Source organism: Lycorma delicatula, chromosome 10 (genome assembly GCF_047948215.1).
Source record: "Lycorma delicatula isolate Av1 chromosome 10, ASM4794821v1, whole genome shotgun sequence".
In the NCBI taxonomy this organism is placed as follows: domain Eukaryota; kingdom Metazoa; phylum Arthropoda; class Insecta; order Hemiptera; family Fulgoridae; genus Lycorma; species Lycorma delicatula.
Window position 1 is genome coordinate 121,575,884 of NC_134464.1, and position 18,001 is coordinate 121,593,884.

The 18,001-nt window shown below is 27.4% G+C and overlaps 1 protein-coding gene across 1 annotated transcript in view; it reads right to left on the bottom strand.

Moving 5' to 3' along the window:
- LOC142330958 (vacuolar protein sorting-associated protein 11 homolog) overlaps positions 1-18,001 on the bottom strand; it is a 117,783-nt gene that overhangs the window by 10,626 nt on the left and 89,156 nt on the right. Inside the window, exons 11-13 of the mRNA XM_075376423.1 lie at positions 17,663-17,864; positions 15,829-15,924; positions 5,711-5,798 (exon numbers count right to left, since the gene is read on the bottom strand). Coding sequence (XP_075232538.1) covers positions 5,711-5,798; positions 15,829-15,924; positions 17,663-17,864 — 386 coding nt within the window. The remainder of the gene's footprint in view (positions 1-5,710; positions 5,799-15,828; positions 15,925-17,662; positions 17,865-18,001) is intronic.

Below are 18,001 nucleotides of genomic sequence, written 5' to 3' on the forward strand. Positions count from 1 at the left end.
AGTAATAGAATTTCTGAAATTCAAAGAAATACCAAAAATGCTAAATGGTACTATATTAAGTCTATGGAAAATCCAACTAACGTATTGTCTAAGGATTGTAATCCAATTACATTAATTAATATGTGACTTTGGTGGCGTGGTCCTCCTTGGCTCTTACAATTTTCTTCTCATTGGCTAAACACTCATATTAACTTTAATAATTATAGTAAAGATCCAGAATGACTCATAGAAAAACGTACGTTTATATCTTTAGTACATACTGTTTTAGTTTTAATTTATACATTTAGTTTTTGTTTCCGATTTATGCACAATCTTAAATTAAATTGGTCCAAACAAATCGCTGGTCATTTAACTACAAGGGAATTAAATCAGACCCTTACCTTTTTCATAAAACAGTCTCAACACATACATTTTAGTGATGAATTAAATAAACTTAAGAACAATCAAATTATTTCTAACCAAAGTGAAATCATTTCACTTGACCCACTTCTGGGTGACTTAGGACTATTATGAACTATTATGGAAGTTAGATTACAGCACTCTTTATATATTATCAAGCTAAACATCCTATTATCCTACACTCAAAGGCAAATATAACTAAATTAATTATTACTGCTGAGCATTTACGTCTTTTGGATTCTAGTATACAATTGACACATCATTCATTACGCCAGAAATACTGGATCTTAAATGCTAAAACAAGCATTTCATTGATCATTAATAAATGTTTGAATTGTTTTCATTTTAATGCAAAAACTCAAATGCAACAACTAGGTCAGTTACCACCTTTCATTCCTCGTCCATTCTGTCTGTGCAACTACAGAGGTCCGCTTACAATTCATCATGGCGGACAGAGGTCCAAAGCCTTAAGTAAATCTTATATTGCACTTTTTATATGCCTCAGTTCCAAGGCAATTCATTTAGGATTAGTCTTGGACTGGACTGCACAATCATTCATAGCAACACTCAAGAGATTTATTTCATGAAGTATTCCTACCCAAATATTTTCAGATAATGGTTTCAACTTTTATTCTGCCAAGAATATTTTGTATGACTTATTTGAATAAGGAAAATCTAAAATCAAACATTCAAGCCTTTTCAGCCACATTTCATGGTCATTTATTCCACCTTATTCGCTCCATTTTGGTGGCTTATGGGACAGCGCAATTAAAATTGTAAAATATTATCTATGTCGTGTAGCAGGACAACTTGAAGAATTGTATATGGTTTTAACACAAGTTAAAACCTGTCTTAATTCTTGTCCCATTTTTACTGTTTCTTCAAATCATAGGGACCCAGAATTACTATCGCCTGGACATTTTCTTGTTGGTTGTCCACTTATGTCTTTACCTGAACCAGATTACAAAGAAATTGAAATTAACTGCCTAGGTCGTTGGCATTTACTCCAAAAGTTTGTCCAATCAATCTAGAAACGACGGTCTAAGAACTATCTTCATTATCTCCAGCAGAGAAATAAATGGCATTTTCCTTTGTGTAATCTGTCTACTGGAAACTTAGTATTAATCTCGAAGTAGAACTGTTCACAAATGCAATGAAAATTCGGAGTTATCACTAAAGTTTATCCGGTCCTGACCAATTAGTTCAAGTCGTCAATTTAAAGACTGCTAATGATCAGCTCCGAAGACCTGTGCATAAGTTGTGTTTACTCACAGTGTCTGATATTTAAAAATATAAAATATTTAGATAAAATATAAAAATACACAGATAAAATAAAAAAATTTTTCACATGTTACTAATTGAGAATGTTGTTAAAATAATATATTTTTTCTAACTGATGCTATACTTTATCACTGTAATTTATTTACTGTATTTTATTAATATGCTTTCAAATGTTATATATTGTTATTATAATGTAATATTCTGTATATTTATATCTTAATCATACGCTTTTCTAACGCTCTACTCTACAGACTAATTTTAATACTACATTACATGTGCATACACACCACACAGGCACAAAGAACAACTACAGACAACACGAAGAACACATACAAAATGAAAAAAACACACACGCCAAAGATATTATATTAGATGCAATAAATCACTGACTGTGTAATAAGTCATCATTATTTACAGTTTCTAACCAATAGCACCATGGTTATTTAAACCATTGGACACATCTTTCTCCTGCGTCATGAACAACATATTTAAAGAAATCCTAGTTGCTACAGAATAATAGATACAAGTTAAATGCAATAAGTCGCTAGATTTGCAATAAGTCATCTTATTTACACTTTCTAGCCAATTCAGACCGTTGGATACATCTTCTCTTGTGTCACAAACAACATATTTAAAGAAATCCTAGTCACTATAAGATTATAGGTACAAGTTTCCAAGAATATATATTTACGTATATTGTTACAAGTTATTAATATTTTGAGCATTATGATTATGCTTATTATTGTTACATATTTATGATTATCATATCAAAATTAATGAAACTATGAACATTAGAATTATCATTCTTATTATATTATTCTTGTTGCATTACTACTTTTACACAATGCCATTGATTTGTGATCACTGTTATACATTATATTGATAAAAAAATGTAAAATAAATATACTTGACTTATCTTGTACTACTGAATCATATTAATGATATAATTCATATTTGTGTTAGTATAAGATATATATACTTTATATTATATTGATATTCTCATGTTATTATAAGAAAAAAGAACTTCTTTTTTTATGGGCAGTATGTTCAGATTCATTTGTTTTCTTTGTCCTGTTGCTTAAATGTAAACATCTCCTGTCATCTTCTTTCTTCTTATTTATTAATGAACCAACTGGTCTTAATCATTGTTAGAATTATTAATGTATGAATCTTTACTTTCCTATAAAATGTTGACGAAATAACATTACTTAGTTCTACATCTGTTCTAGGTAGACAGCATATTTAATATATATTTAAAAATGTGAACTTAACTAAAAGTATGAAACTATTGTAACTATTGTTGTACATTATTTTTTATATTTACATTAATTACACATTTATAAAATATTAAACTTTCTGACTAATACAGATACATTTTTATATTATTTCTTCAACATTTTAAAGGAGAGTAAAGATTCATACATTAATAAATCTAAGAATAATTAAAACCAGCTGGCTCATTAACAAATAAGAAGAAAGATGACAGGAGATGTTTACATTTAAGCAAGAGGACAAAGAAAAAATGAATCTGAACAGGGGTATTCTATTTTAATTCAACAAATTTTCAAAAGTTTTATTGCATCACTATTTTTGATTTTGAGATATTTTGTATATGATAACTACCCACCTTGCAGTGGCCAAAAAATATTTTTTTTATATATAAAAAATTTTTTTCTTCAGCAATAGATTATTTTCTTACTCACCAACACGTAAATACAACCATTTTCATCACTTTTTCCATGAGCTGTATAGCATTCTTACTTTACATTATACAGAGGGTCAAAAAGGGCTTTTTGGAAAGAGTAAAGATAAAACTTCATCTTAGTGTACTCAAAATTCATTTTCTTTAAAGTTATGTTAAAAATTGTTTTTTTCAAATTTTGTGCCAAAATAAATAATGAAGGGCTTAGGGTAACAGGCCTGATTTTTACCTTTTAACTCTCAGGTACTAGTAATACGTATAAAAAAAAAATTGGACTGTTACTGAGTGTCCATTAAAAAAAAATGCCCACCAAATAAGATTTTGAAAATGTCTCATTTCTGGGGCCCAAAAACCACATGTGGGACAGATGGCAAAAATCTGAAATTTTTACAGCAGTAAGTACTTTTTATGTACTTTAAAATCACTTAAAATTTATTTTATTACTCAATGGGGTTTACGAGTAATACTACAGTGTTCTTCTTCTGCTTCCAAAAGCAAGTTATAAATTAAGTAAAAACACTGTTGCTACACATTAAACAATATTTTTATGACGACTCCTCAGCCCAGTATAAAAACAAAAACAATTTCATAAATTTTTGTATTGAAATCGCCACTGAATGACATTTTTTTTCCTCATACCATGGAAAAGGACCGTGTGATGGTATTGGTGGAACTGTAAAAAGGACTGTGACTACAGCAAGCCTTTAAATAACAGTCAATAATCAAATTTTTATACCTTCTGAAATCTACAATTATTGCAAAGACAATATTAAAAGTATAATGTTTATTTTCTGCTCTAATAAAGATGTTCAAGAGACTGAAGAATACTTCAGTTCTTGTAAACAGGTAATAAAAAGAGTCCCAGAAAGATTTCAAGTTATGTTCCAAGTCAGAAATGTATTCTGAAAGTCTGGATGACCTCTAAATCAGAAACGTTTACGTTAGTATTGGTACACAAGGACATTAGTGTTTCTGTTTGTTTTGTAGGCTTACCAAATCCAAAATATAAAAATTATGTCTGTTGTGTATACTATGGCAAATGGTGGTTACGCGAAGACATTCAAGTCAAAATACATGAAAATGAAGAGGAATACTGAATAATACACTTTTTCCATCCACAGGGTCCTGGTATTTCATTGAAGAAATCATTGAGGGATAATCAACCATGGGTTCAACTGAAAAATATTTTAACGCCTTCAGTGCTTTTCTATCAACTACTGGAAGAGAACACAATGTTACACTAATGATGAATGAGGACTTATCAGTTCTATTCAATATAAAAAATGGCAGGAGCACTAAGTTATGTTAAAGTTTGTTATCAAAAAGTGCAAGATTTATTCATAACTTTCATTAGCAGGAGTAAAATAAGGTAAAAGTGAATTGAACAATTTGTTAATGTATTTGAATTATCATTTTGTAATTATTATTAATCATTCTGTAATTGACAATTTATCAATTTATAATTAATAAATTATTTATTTATTTGTAATTTATTTATTAATTATCAATTTTTCCATACTAATGAGTTCAATTGTAATTTTTATAATCTGAAAAAAATACATAATATCAGTATTTTTGGATACATTTTACGGTTAAAAGGAACTATTTTTTAGGAGTGTTGTTGGCTTCATTAATCGTCCATCTCTTTGAGTAACAAAATAATTTTTTATGGTTTTAAAGTAAATAAAAAGTACTTCCTCCTGTAAACATTTCAGATTTTTGCCACCTGTCCCACATGTTTTTGGGCCCCAAAAATGAGACATTTTCAAAATCGTATGATTTGGTGGCCATTTTTTTTAATGAAGGACACTGTAAAAGTCCAATTTCTTTTTTTATAAGTACTACTAGTACCTAAGTGTTAAAAGGTAAAAAACAGGCGTGATTCACTAAACTGTTCATAATTTATTTTGGGCCCAAAATTTGCTTGCTTGTTTACAAAAATTTGTAAACGTAATTTCAGTAAACATTACAAGATTTGGTTATGTAACAAAATGAATTTTGAGTACACTAAGATGAAGTTTCATCTTTACTCTTTCCAAAAAGACCTTTTTGACCCTCTGTACAATGTAAAATAAGAATGATACAGTTCATGAAAAGTGATGAAAATGGCTGTTTTTACCTGTTTGCAAGTTAGAAAATAGTCTATTACTCAAGAAAACTTTTTTTAAAAATATAAAAAAATATCTTTTGGCCACTACAAGGCAGGTAGTTGTCATATCAAATATCATCATGCACTGATCATTTGTTGAATTAAAATAGAATAGCCCATTTTTATTTTCATTTTAAATTATTTGATACAACACATGAAAGATAGTGAAATCTCCATACCTGAGCTCTAATAACATCAAGAATTTTTTTGTTATTAGGAAGACATGCTGGACATTCATTGTCATGTTCTGAGAAACTCTGAAAACAACTGAAAATCACAAGAGAATTTTAATTATTTTTAATATAACTATCAACAGCTCCAATAATGTTTCAGATTAACATTATTTTCAAATTAATAAAATTAAAACTAAAATAATAAAAGAAATTAGGATAAATTACGTAACACAAATAATAAACTAAAATTTATGGTTGATATGTCATTTTTGCTTTTTAAAATTTCTATGCTTGAAGTAATAGCTTTAGAGGTTTTATAATTAAAAATTTAGAAGTTATATTTAAAATAAAAAACTTTGCCTAATTTTTTTTTTTTAATTTATAAATATGTTTACTATTAATTTACTTCTATGAATTACATTCTCTTATCTATATCAGAATTTTAGATTTCATATCTGAAAGAAACTTGAATTAAATAACAATCATCTAATTTTTATAATTCTTTCAACTTTAAAAAGTGAAAAGTTAAAACTTTAAAACAGTAAGGAAATATATAAAAATCTGTATATGAATTAATCTACTAAAATAAAATGAGTGTTTTCAACAGACTTTCTCAGTCTTCAACTTGTTCAAAAAATGAAAATTTCATATAAAGTCAAATTGCAATCTTTCACACAATGTTGGGTATTTTATTGCTATCATATGTTAATGATGTTGTTTGTTGTCATGACAGCAAGGAATTATACAAAAAAAAAAAATCTAAAGTAGCACCGACTGCTATTGTCAATATACAATATAATGTGCTTGTAATGAGATGGGAATGTTCTTAATTTAAGAACATAATGTTCTTAATTTATTAAGTGATTTAAGGGACTGATTAAGTCTATTAAATTTGGTTTTGGCCTTGACGTTTTACTTTATTTCATAATCTTCAATTTCCAGAATGCTACTCTCTGAAGCATTTAGACAATGCACAATCATCTGGTTATATACAGTTTACTGAACTACTGAAGAACTGTTAATACATGATAATGCAAAAAAATTAAATTTTTACATTTCTTTATATGCAATTATTTTAACTGTTTGGCAGATGATGCAGTTGAAGACAGCAAAAGCGCTTCTGTAGTTGTGCATTTTGATATCTGACATACAATCCTGACTGTATTTATTGGTTTTAGGCCCAAAATTATTCTGAAAACTTACATATATAATAAGCGTTTCATAAATTAATAGAAAAAAACTTCAGTGTATTCCCAAAGGATTTCTGCTACAAGGTAAAATGAGGCAATACTGAAATTCCTGGTATATATTTCATACATATATGTTTTTATGAAAATTTTTAAAAAGAGGTTCCATAATTGTACTTCAATTAAGAGAAAATTGTCATAAACCATAAGAAATAGTGTCTAACACTTTTTTGTTTGGATAAAATTTACTTATATATCCAGAAAACAAAAAAAAAAAAAAAAAAAAACATAAAATTTGAAGAGAATCTAATTCTGAAAAAAATGGATATAAATAAAGTTAAACCGAAAGTAATGTTTACAAAAAAAACATTTAATTCTTATTTAAACCAAAATAAGGCATAAATATGCAATAATATTAAATCAAACATATTTCTGTACTGCAAATAAAATTATACGAATAAAATTAACTACTTAAATGAAAAAAAAAAATTTATTAAAAATTACATAATTTCATTTAAAGCAGTCTCTTTTGCTGTTTACACAGTGCTCAACTTCATCTAAAACTCCTTAGTGGTAGAAATCAGCATGAAAGTTTTCACTATCTACCTATTAATTTGAAAACAAAACGTTTCTAAATGTATGTTTATATAAATCTTTTTTCTTTATTTTTGACAGAAAAACACAAATAATCTGTTTCTTTATCCGACACTGTATGTAAATAAATTATATATATATATTCATAGAGTGATCATAAATTACTCTGCGCATTTTAGGTATTAATCAGAGAGTAACAAAGCAATGTACTTATATGAAGGTTTTATTGCTGAACAGGGCATTTCAAACACTTTTGTTTACAATATTTATTAACTTCAAACAAGTTCCACATGAGCACCTTTTGTGTTCATGTTATTAAAACATAGTACCTGTTTATAATATAACAGTATGCATCTGTTATTAACAGGTGCTCAAGTTATGAACAGTAATAATAAAAAACACTTTCACGAAACCATACTACGAATATTACTTTCTCCTGCATGGTAGCCAATGCTCAACTGACAATCCCCCTTATTGTTACATAGGGCTGGAGTTCATTCAAGGTCATCATCAGTAACTCTAGTACCTACACTAATATTTGAAAAGTCAACGTGAGCTAAACATTGCTTTGTACATTTTTTGTTAATCCCTAAAATGTACTGAATAATTTATGTTCACTTATATAAAGAGTGTTTATAACAGTTTCAAGAATTCAGAGGATGGTCCCTCACATTGAAATAAAGAAAAAACTTTCTATCAATATATGTCCAGAAATGTTTAAGTTTATTTGTTATCTGCATTTTGTATTTTTAATATAAAAATTTATTTTCAAGAATGATAAATAGATAAAGTTGAAATTTAGTATACTGCTAGGTACTTGTATAAAAATAATGAACCAAATCTCTCACTCAATCTATTTCAAAATGGCAGTCATGTAAACATCTTAATTGCTAATATCTTTGCAACCACTGATTTAAATGTTATATTATTACAAAAAATGTTAAGCATTTTATAACAGAGAAAATTACACTACACCTTATTTATTCAAATCCATTCATAAAAACAAAGTTATAGCAAAAATTCTTGAAGCAAGTAATTGTAGTCTAGCTTATAAAACCAGTTTTAATTCCCTCCCGAATAAAATTAAATAACTTGACATGATCTCAAATGAAATAATTTTATTAATGTTACCAAATTATAAAATATAATAATTTAAAATAAAAAATATTACAATAAAATAAAATATTATTGAAATTATGAAAATATTATAATAATAAACAACATTATTATTATAATAAATTATTATCATTGAAAAAAAATTTACAATGCACATTTTTCATTTAATGAACAGACACTGGTTATTAAAAGGATTTTTTTTTCAATTAGAATTTATTTAACAAGAACAAATTATTTTATCAGATAATAAAACACTAATAAAAGAATGTGACAAATCCTCTCAATCCCATTTAGGATTTTTGTGTGCAATTCTTCTTTGGAATTCACAGGGATGTCATTTACAAGTACCTTTAAATGGTCCCATAAGAAAAAGTCAAGGATTAAGATCAGGAGACTTTGCAGACCATGACATTCGGTCTCTTTGACCAATCCATTTCTTTGGATATAATTCATTTACGTAATCTCCAATGAGCTGGAGCTGGAACCCTATCCAGCATAAACCACATTTTGTTGTGTATGTTTAGTGGCAGATCAGTCATCAAGAAATGTAAATATCATTGAGGCGTTTCATATAAAAAACAGACAAAAAGTGGTCAACCAGAGTAACAGCCCATATGTTTACAGAAAACTGATATTGGTGATAGTTCTCTGAAATGGCATCAGGGTTTTCAAGTAACCATATTTGAATGTTGAGAATAGCTGATCTTGTAAATTTAGCTTCATTGGTAAAGAAAAAAATCATTCAAAAAATTTGGATTAGTATATTTTTGGATAAGCCATTGGCTTAGCTGAACACAGAGAGTATAACCTTGAGGTAAAATAGCTTGTACTCACTGTTAGTGATAGGCATGGAGTTGCTGTTTATGCAAAACCTTCCAAACTGTTACATTACTAACACTGAACTCCAAGGCCAGCTCTCTTGTACTTTTTTTTGGGATGGTTAGATATTTCATCTAACACTCACTCCCTTCCTCCTTCAATTTGGGTGTACTTGAAGGTGGTAGTCCTGACTTACTGTATTACTAAGTTACGGCAACACTCAGTTGGGAAAGTGTTCCTGATACATTACTAAAATTTTCTGCTCTTTTCTTTGGTGAGGTCAAAAATGAGTCATTCTATTTGAAAAAACTGTGTTACAGTTAAAAATAACAGTCAATGTCACCATGAGGTGTCCCCTTCAGAGCTAGTAACTTTTGTTTAGGTCTTTTTCTGTATTGGGCGTAATTTATGAAAAAATTTTCTGGGGGAATTAGAATGAAACACCAGGTATGTATTTAAATTTATTAAATAAACCACCGACTACAGAATATTGAGATAGACATATTTTACCTTAATTTTTCATGCAAGTACTTTTGCAGGAGCCCACAGTCTCAGTCATGATTGAAATAATTCTGTTATTGAATATTAAAAATTTTTAAATAATGAAAATTGCATATTATTTACAAGAGTGCTGCTATCTGTTGCAATTTTTATAAGACTATCTCCCTCAAACACTGTCTGATTGTTTATAAAATTGAAATGTCATCTTTATTAATTTCTAATAATTCTAAATTTGTGATAATATCAGAAATAGAATGTTTATTGTGTATTAGATGGTCTGCCATATTAGATAAACCTGATTTATTATTACTTCCTTGTATGAATTAAATTATTATTATGCCTGCTAAAAATCTTGGTTTCCAGATTTCAGTGGAAATATCCATATTTTGACCATACCTGAATCCAGTTTGACTAGTTTTGGCATGACATGTGTATATACATATGTATGTATCTCACATAACTCAAAAACGATTAGCCATAGGATGTTGAAATTTTGGATTAGGGACTGATGTAACACCTAGTTGTGCACCTCCCTTTTTGATTGCAATTGACTAAACCAAAAGTGTTCAAAAGTCCAACATCCAAAAGAATTTGGATTTTGGACTTTTTCTTAAATGCAGTAATAAGTTCTCATTGAGAGCTTTTCAATGATGTATCATAAGTGGTATTTATATTCATTGGTTCCAGAGTTATAGCCAAATAAAATTTTAATTAATGAAATATTTGGATCTTGCATATAATTTTTGATGTTGTATATTTGGACGATGAATAATAATTCAATAATAACAAAAAAATGTATGTAAAAAAATATCATAAGTTTTTAATAAAATAAAATTTTATGAACTCTTCATTTTAAAAAAAAAGTGTAAATGTAATTTAATAGACATACAAGGAAGTCATGTGTTTTCCACATCAGATTTTTTTTGTAATCTCTATAATGTTCAAGAAATATTTGAAGAAAATTTAAAGGATCTATTTGTTTTTCCTATATAAATACCATTACAATCATTACATTTAATTTTATAAATCCACACAAATTGTTTATTTCATTATTATTATTATATTTGTTTTTTAAATATTTTATTTTGTGGTTATTAGGTTTGTATGCTGGTTTAAATATTTCTTAATTTTAAGTTTTAGTAATGTTTTCAATGATATTATTAGTGTATAAATATATTTTTCACTCTTTTATGTCTTATGTATTGGTTGTACTAGTTATTTTTTAATAGTATTTTTAGAGCTGCTGTTTTTTTTTTATAAATATTACTAATTAAAGTAGTATCACATGCATTTCCAACTGCTATATTTTATGATGTTTATTTTACAATTTAACTTTTTTTTGTTATTATGCGTGTATTTGATTGTTATACTACTCATAGTATTAATTTTATGAGACTAAGAATGATTTGATATTTTATGAATTGTTATATTATTAGATGTAGGTTTTCTACATACTGATCTTTCAATTTGACTTTCCTTATTTATTTTTATATTAACATCTAATTCATTTAACATTCTATTACTATCTATTTCAAATGTGAATTTTAAATTTTCATTATAAGAATTTAATTTGTCTATTACTATTATGTTCTCAATGTTTATTACTGGGTTGTATATAAGAATATCATCAACATGCATATCCATATTAAAATTTTATGTATATGAATGCTGCGATGTATTAATTTACTCTCAAAATTCTATAAATATATTTCTGACATAACCCATAGTAAAACCCTGTGCAAATCCCATAGTATGGTATTTTTGTGCATGTAATATCTGTTATTAAATTCAAAATAGTTTTGTTGATATTTTTTAATATTTTTATGGTATGGTCTATAGGTATGCTTACAATACATGTTATTTATGTCAGAACTAACCATTCTAGTGTTTTTATTTACATTTAAGTTATTTATTTACTAATTCATAACCATTTTTTATATTACAAGTATTAGGTAGATTCATTTTATTCCTAAATATGCTATGTATTAGTTTGGATATAATATAACAGGGGGCACATTTAAAACTGATTAAAGTCGCATTGGGATGTTTAATTTAAGAATTTTTGGTAGTTCAGTTAACTTAAGGGCATTCGGTTCAAAAGGATAAAGTCTAGAATGGGATTTTATTCCAGATAACTATTATACCAATAATGTTATTGTAGATTCTGAAATAAATTCTATCAGAATGAATCCTACAGATAAGGAACAATTACAAAAAGTTACCAGCTACAATATCCAAAAAATTAAAAATACTAAATTTACTAATAAACCATTTATCAGTAAACAAATTAAGAATAAAACTAAATATAAACAATCTTTTAGTAGTAAAATCAGAGAAATCAAATACACCATTATCATTACAGTTAAAAACTATAATAACTTAGCGAAACAATACATTGTTGATAATAAATTTAAGGAATTTAAGGACACAGTCTAACAAATTTCTAAAACAAAGAATTTAATAAAAAAATTCAGATCAATTTTTGCTACATTAGTGTATATACATACACTAATGTAGCAAAAAAAAAAAAAAAAAAAAATTGAGAATATACGAGTATTTTAAAGTGCAACAGATATGATAAAAAAATATGTAAATACGAAAATATTCAGAAAGTAAAGCATTTAATTCATTCATTTAAATTACAATATTAATATTACATTAATAATTAATTACCATAAGTAATTTAGTTCAGAATCAGTAGGCCAGTAAAACAAACCCACCGGGTTGATATAGTGGTTAACGCATCTTCCCTAATCAGCTGATTTGGAAGTCGAGAGTTACAGCGTTCAAGTCCTAGTAAAGCCAGATATTTTTACATGGATTTGAATACTAGATCGTGGATACCGGTGATCTTTGGTGGTTGGGTTTCAATTAACCACACATCTCAGGAATGGTCGAACTGAGAATGTAGAAGACTACACTTCATTTACACTCATACATATCATCCTCATTCATCCTCTGAAGAATTATCTAAACGGTAGATACCGGAGGCTAAACAGGAAAAAGAAAGGCCAGTAAAACGAAAAGAAAATATCACGTTGAAAAGGATCATTTCAATACACTTTTTAATATAGGATTTTATTTTTGATTAATCACTGTCATTGTCAATGTCTGTAGAAGACTTACCAGTAGTCGCCGCGTCGCTCTGCCAAAGGTGATCATCTTCACTACCATCAAGTTCATTAGATATTTCGCATTTTTTAAAACTTTTCCTTACTAATTCCGTGGAAATACCTTCCCAAGCATCTTTTATCCAAACACAAATCTGGTTAAAATCTGGACGTTTGATTCTTCCTGTAGGCGTGAAAAAGAAATTTTCATCAGCCATCCATTTACTGTAGAGTTGTTTTAATGCAGATTTGAATGGTTTATTAATGCAGACATCTAGTGGTTGCAATAGAGATGTCAATCCGCCTGGAAATATTACTTTAATGTCTTTCACTTTATCAGTCATATGCCCCCGATAACTATCCATTACTAGCATACTGGTATTTTTTTTATTAAGTAAACCTCCTGATCACTTTGCCATACACACCTGATCCAATCAAAAATTAAGGTTTCGTCCATCCAACCTGATTCCTGTGCTCTGATAATAACTCCATTTATCTGTACGGTAAGAAGAGTTTTTCTTCTAAAAACAATGTACGAAGGTAATTTTGATCCATCAGAAGTAATGCAAAGCATAACACTACACCTTTGTTTTTCATTACCACCAGTGCAAATCGTTAACGCTTTTCTCCTTTTTTGTCAAATGGCATTTCAAAATATACGGGGGTTCGATCAGCGTTTACTATTTGAAAAGGCAAATAGCCTTTATCTTTTCTAACATTTATTATGTATTTGTGAAAATGTAATATTTTTTGTTCATAAGCATCTGGAAGTCGTTGAGAAATGGTCGTTTCATCTTATCAACAAATTATTTAGTGCAAAAAATCATGTTATCCATCCATGGCTTGCTTTAAAATCAACTTTATTCAATGATTTAGTGATTTCACGAGTATATGATTGACATATTTCTGTCATGACAGCATAACCGCATTTCCTTTTTTCCATAACAGTCATACAATTTTTTCTCTGTCTGTGTATTTTGGTTTTAAGCCACGAAAAGCCCTTTTATTACCAGTGTCTTTCACCAGAAGTTGTTTCTTCTTCCAGAAGTTTTTCTGTGCCAGTCTCAAATGCAGCTTTCATCTATGTCAAATTTTCTTCCTGCCAATTTTTTCAGCCTCTTGTATAACGCGCAGTTTTTCATTTACTGTAAAAGATTGTAGACGCTGTCCTTTTGTACTCATTTTAATGCCGTAATTAAAATAAATCACTGTATTAAACTTTACAAGATAAACTAAACAGATAAAATGCACATAACCGTCCACATACACAAACAGTACAATGCCTATGGCGAATAGACAAGACAACGATGAGTAACTGATACTGTATCTGTAGTGTTATTAGAACTGGATGCAGCCTATACAGAATGAATCAGTTTTATAAAAATACTGTAACTTCGTTTCTATCGATAATATGAACAGGATGTTAATAATTAAGGATGTATTCTGTATAAGCGGCATCTGGTATTGATAAACGAAAGCCTAAGGTAACTATATTTATGTGATTGAATTTAGGTACTTCTAAGAAAACGTTTACATAAATTATCCTGGCCAAAGGCTATGTTTCAAGTAAGCCCCGCACCCTTATTTTTTTCTCTCAAATTCCAAGAAAAAAGTGTGTTCGAATAAATATGGTATATTGTGGTTTTAAAAAATAAAAATATCTGTAACTAAATATTTTTTTTTATAATGTGTACTTATTAAAATTGGTCTCCTGATGATAGAGTTAAAGCTCTGAAAGTGCTACAGACAGATAAGTGAATGTTCTTACATTTTATTGAACTGCATCTGGTGGATTTAAATATTTATTTGTTAATAATTATCTGGTGTAGTGGTATTATAATGTTTGAAAAAATAATATTTATGTGAATGAATAATAAATATAAATAAATAAATGTAATAATAAATATATAATAATGTATATATATATATTATATATATTATAATATAATATATTATATATATAATATAATATATTATATATATAATATATTATTATATTATATTAAAGTCAGTTGTTGCTTATAAAAAAATTATTTTTAATTGAAAATGAGAATATATTGTACAATTAATTGTTTAGTTAAAGAACAAAGTTAGCTAAAATAATAGCTTTTTTATCTTTTAAAATATCTTAAAAAATGTAATATTACATTATCTAGTAATATTACATTATTACATATCTAGTTTTATAAAAAAATCTTTTAATGATCATGTTTAAGAATATTAATTTTATGAAGTTGCTTCTTACATTTCACAAAAATGAATTTATAACCAAGTAGGATTTATAAGTCCAAATCTTAATGAAATTCCATCTAAAATCTGATATTGATAAAAAATTATTTTGCAAGAACAGGGTTTTTGTATGGGAAGAAATTAGATTCGTTACAAGTTCCACCCATTACGTATGGAAAACAAATATATGATGGTACTTCACAAGGAAGGAACATATTAATTAAAATGCTCATATACAAAATATAATCTTGGTCTGATGGCATACCACATTTTACTTTGGTTAGCCACTTGGCAAAAGAATTGTAATGAAATTATTTTATGCAAATATAAACTAGTCATGGTCCAATCATTAAAGAACACTGTCCATATCAATGCAATATCATACTTATATAATATCAAAAATTAATGTTATCTGCAGCTGAACAGATGTTTTATATTCATCCTTTGTTTGTTATATACCCTCTATTTATATAATATGCTCAAATAAGGAATATAACACTAGAATACAAAGCCAAATATGTCATTTTTTAATGCCAAGGGAGAATTCATTTAAATAATAATTACTTACTGTTGATGAAAGGAATGCTGACATAAGAAATGAACAGATGGAAGTTCAAGCTGATTGTTGCAAGCTTTGCATCGAGATCCTTGAAATGTGACTGGTCTGTTAAAATAAACAGAAATAAATTACATTTAAGTGAAACTATAATGTAACATTTTATTAAATAACTGGAAAACTTATTAATTTTACTTAATTATATAAAAACTTATATCTCATTTTTCAGTATAACAGATATAATAGATCATTTTCATACTTAGTGTAAAATTAACTCTAGAACTAGTAAATATTGTAATTCAATGTTTTATCCGACCCTTTCATAAATATTAAGCCTCATAAGCACCCTAACTACAACTCATTAAATAGCTGTTGATTTGTAATCAATCGTCTTGCATCATATGCACATATATTGATTCTAAGATTTCAAACTTCATTTTGATAATAAAGTAACAGTAACACATTCAAAATAAATTTCGCCTCCAAGTTTCGTTAAACAATATTTTGCATTTTCGCTAACTTCTTTAGAATGCTTCTATATGCATACATACTATTTTCAAAAACACAGACAAACCACTGCAAAGATCTGATTTCATCAGACCCTGATGAGGACTTGCCAAATGTTGGGTATCTTTAGCCTGGACACCCTATATATTATAATTATATATATAATTATGTAGTATATAATAATTATGATTATATTAATAATTATACATTATATATTATTAAATTATTCTATTTTGCAATATACAAATAAGTAGTAATTAACTTTACTAATCAAATTTTTCTGTTATATTTTTAAAAACAACACTACAATACGCTAAATATGATTAGCACTACACAAATAATACAAACAAGTTCTTCAGTTAAGAAAATATTATAACACTTTATCATTTTATACTTACTTTTATGGAATAATGAAGGTGTGACAACAAAGGTATCATAAATCAAACTGTTGTTGTTCAATGGAAATTCATTAATATTAATAATATGTTATAAAATTAGTTTTATATTTTTTTTAACTTCATAATGAAGTTAAACTCTGTTCCAATTTCAAATTTGTAAGCAAAAATGTTTCTACCATTTGGTATACATTGATATAATAAGATTAAATTAAATAATAGATGATGGTTTTCCTGCCATGCACTGGATTTAAAACCAGTTCAGATGAAACAAATGTTATCAAGTAACTATTGTAGAAAGGAAAAGAATAACTACAAAACAATTCTGGACAGATTCTTCAAGCTACAACTGTTCAATTCAACATTAACTTCCATTACTAGCAACACAATACTACTCATTATTAGTTAACAATTTTTTTTAAAGTTATAATAGTGATAAAATACAATAATTCAATTTCCACTTATAAATATAATTTTTAAAATCTTTAGTTCTTCCATTTATGAGAAAGTGTTTCATTGAGCAGCTAGTTAACTGCATAAACAGAATTACCATATCTCATTAAATAAAGTGAATCTTTTTTACGTTAAAATATATATTGGCACAATATGACACTTAAAATGAAAAATATCTAGCATTTAACTAGAAGTTAATAACTACTTAAAATTATTAAAATAGAATAATAATTAACTAAGGCTGAAGCCAATTTTTACCATAACTGAATTTACAGCCTGAATCACTAATATCTGAAGGATAATGCCTTCAGCAAATAAATGTATTTGTAATGCAACAATATCAGGTTATTACATTACATTTCAAGATTCATACATTTTTTCTAACAATAAATAAATCGAAGAGGTTCATTTTGGACAAACATAAAGAAGACATAACAAAAGTTTTAAACTGAACACCACACCAAAATAAAAATAAAAAATTAAATACATACGAGTTCTGTAAACTTTTTATAACATCTCTTATTCTGGCAGTTTCTTGTGTATATTTTTCAATAAGTGCTTGTTCATGATCAGCTGTCTTCAATTCACTTTGTAATACACTATTTAAATATGATCTAACATCACTAATTTTCACTGATTTCCAGCTGCATACAGTATCTACAACTTCAAGCGGTGATAGTAACCGTTCTTTTTCTAAAAAAACCAAAAATAATCAAGCTTTAATGAAAAAACAATATGAAATTCTGTTTTGTATTTAATTTAAAATAAGGATCTATAAAAATGGCAGAATGACCGATAGACTAACCTATTCGGTTAATGCTACAACCATG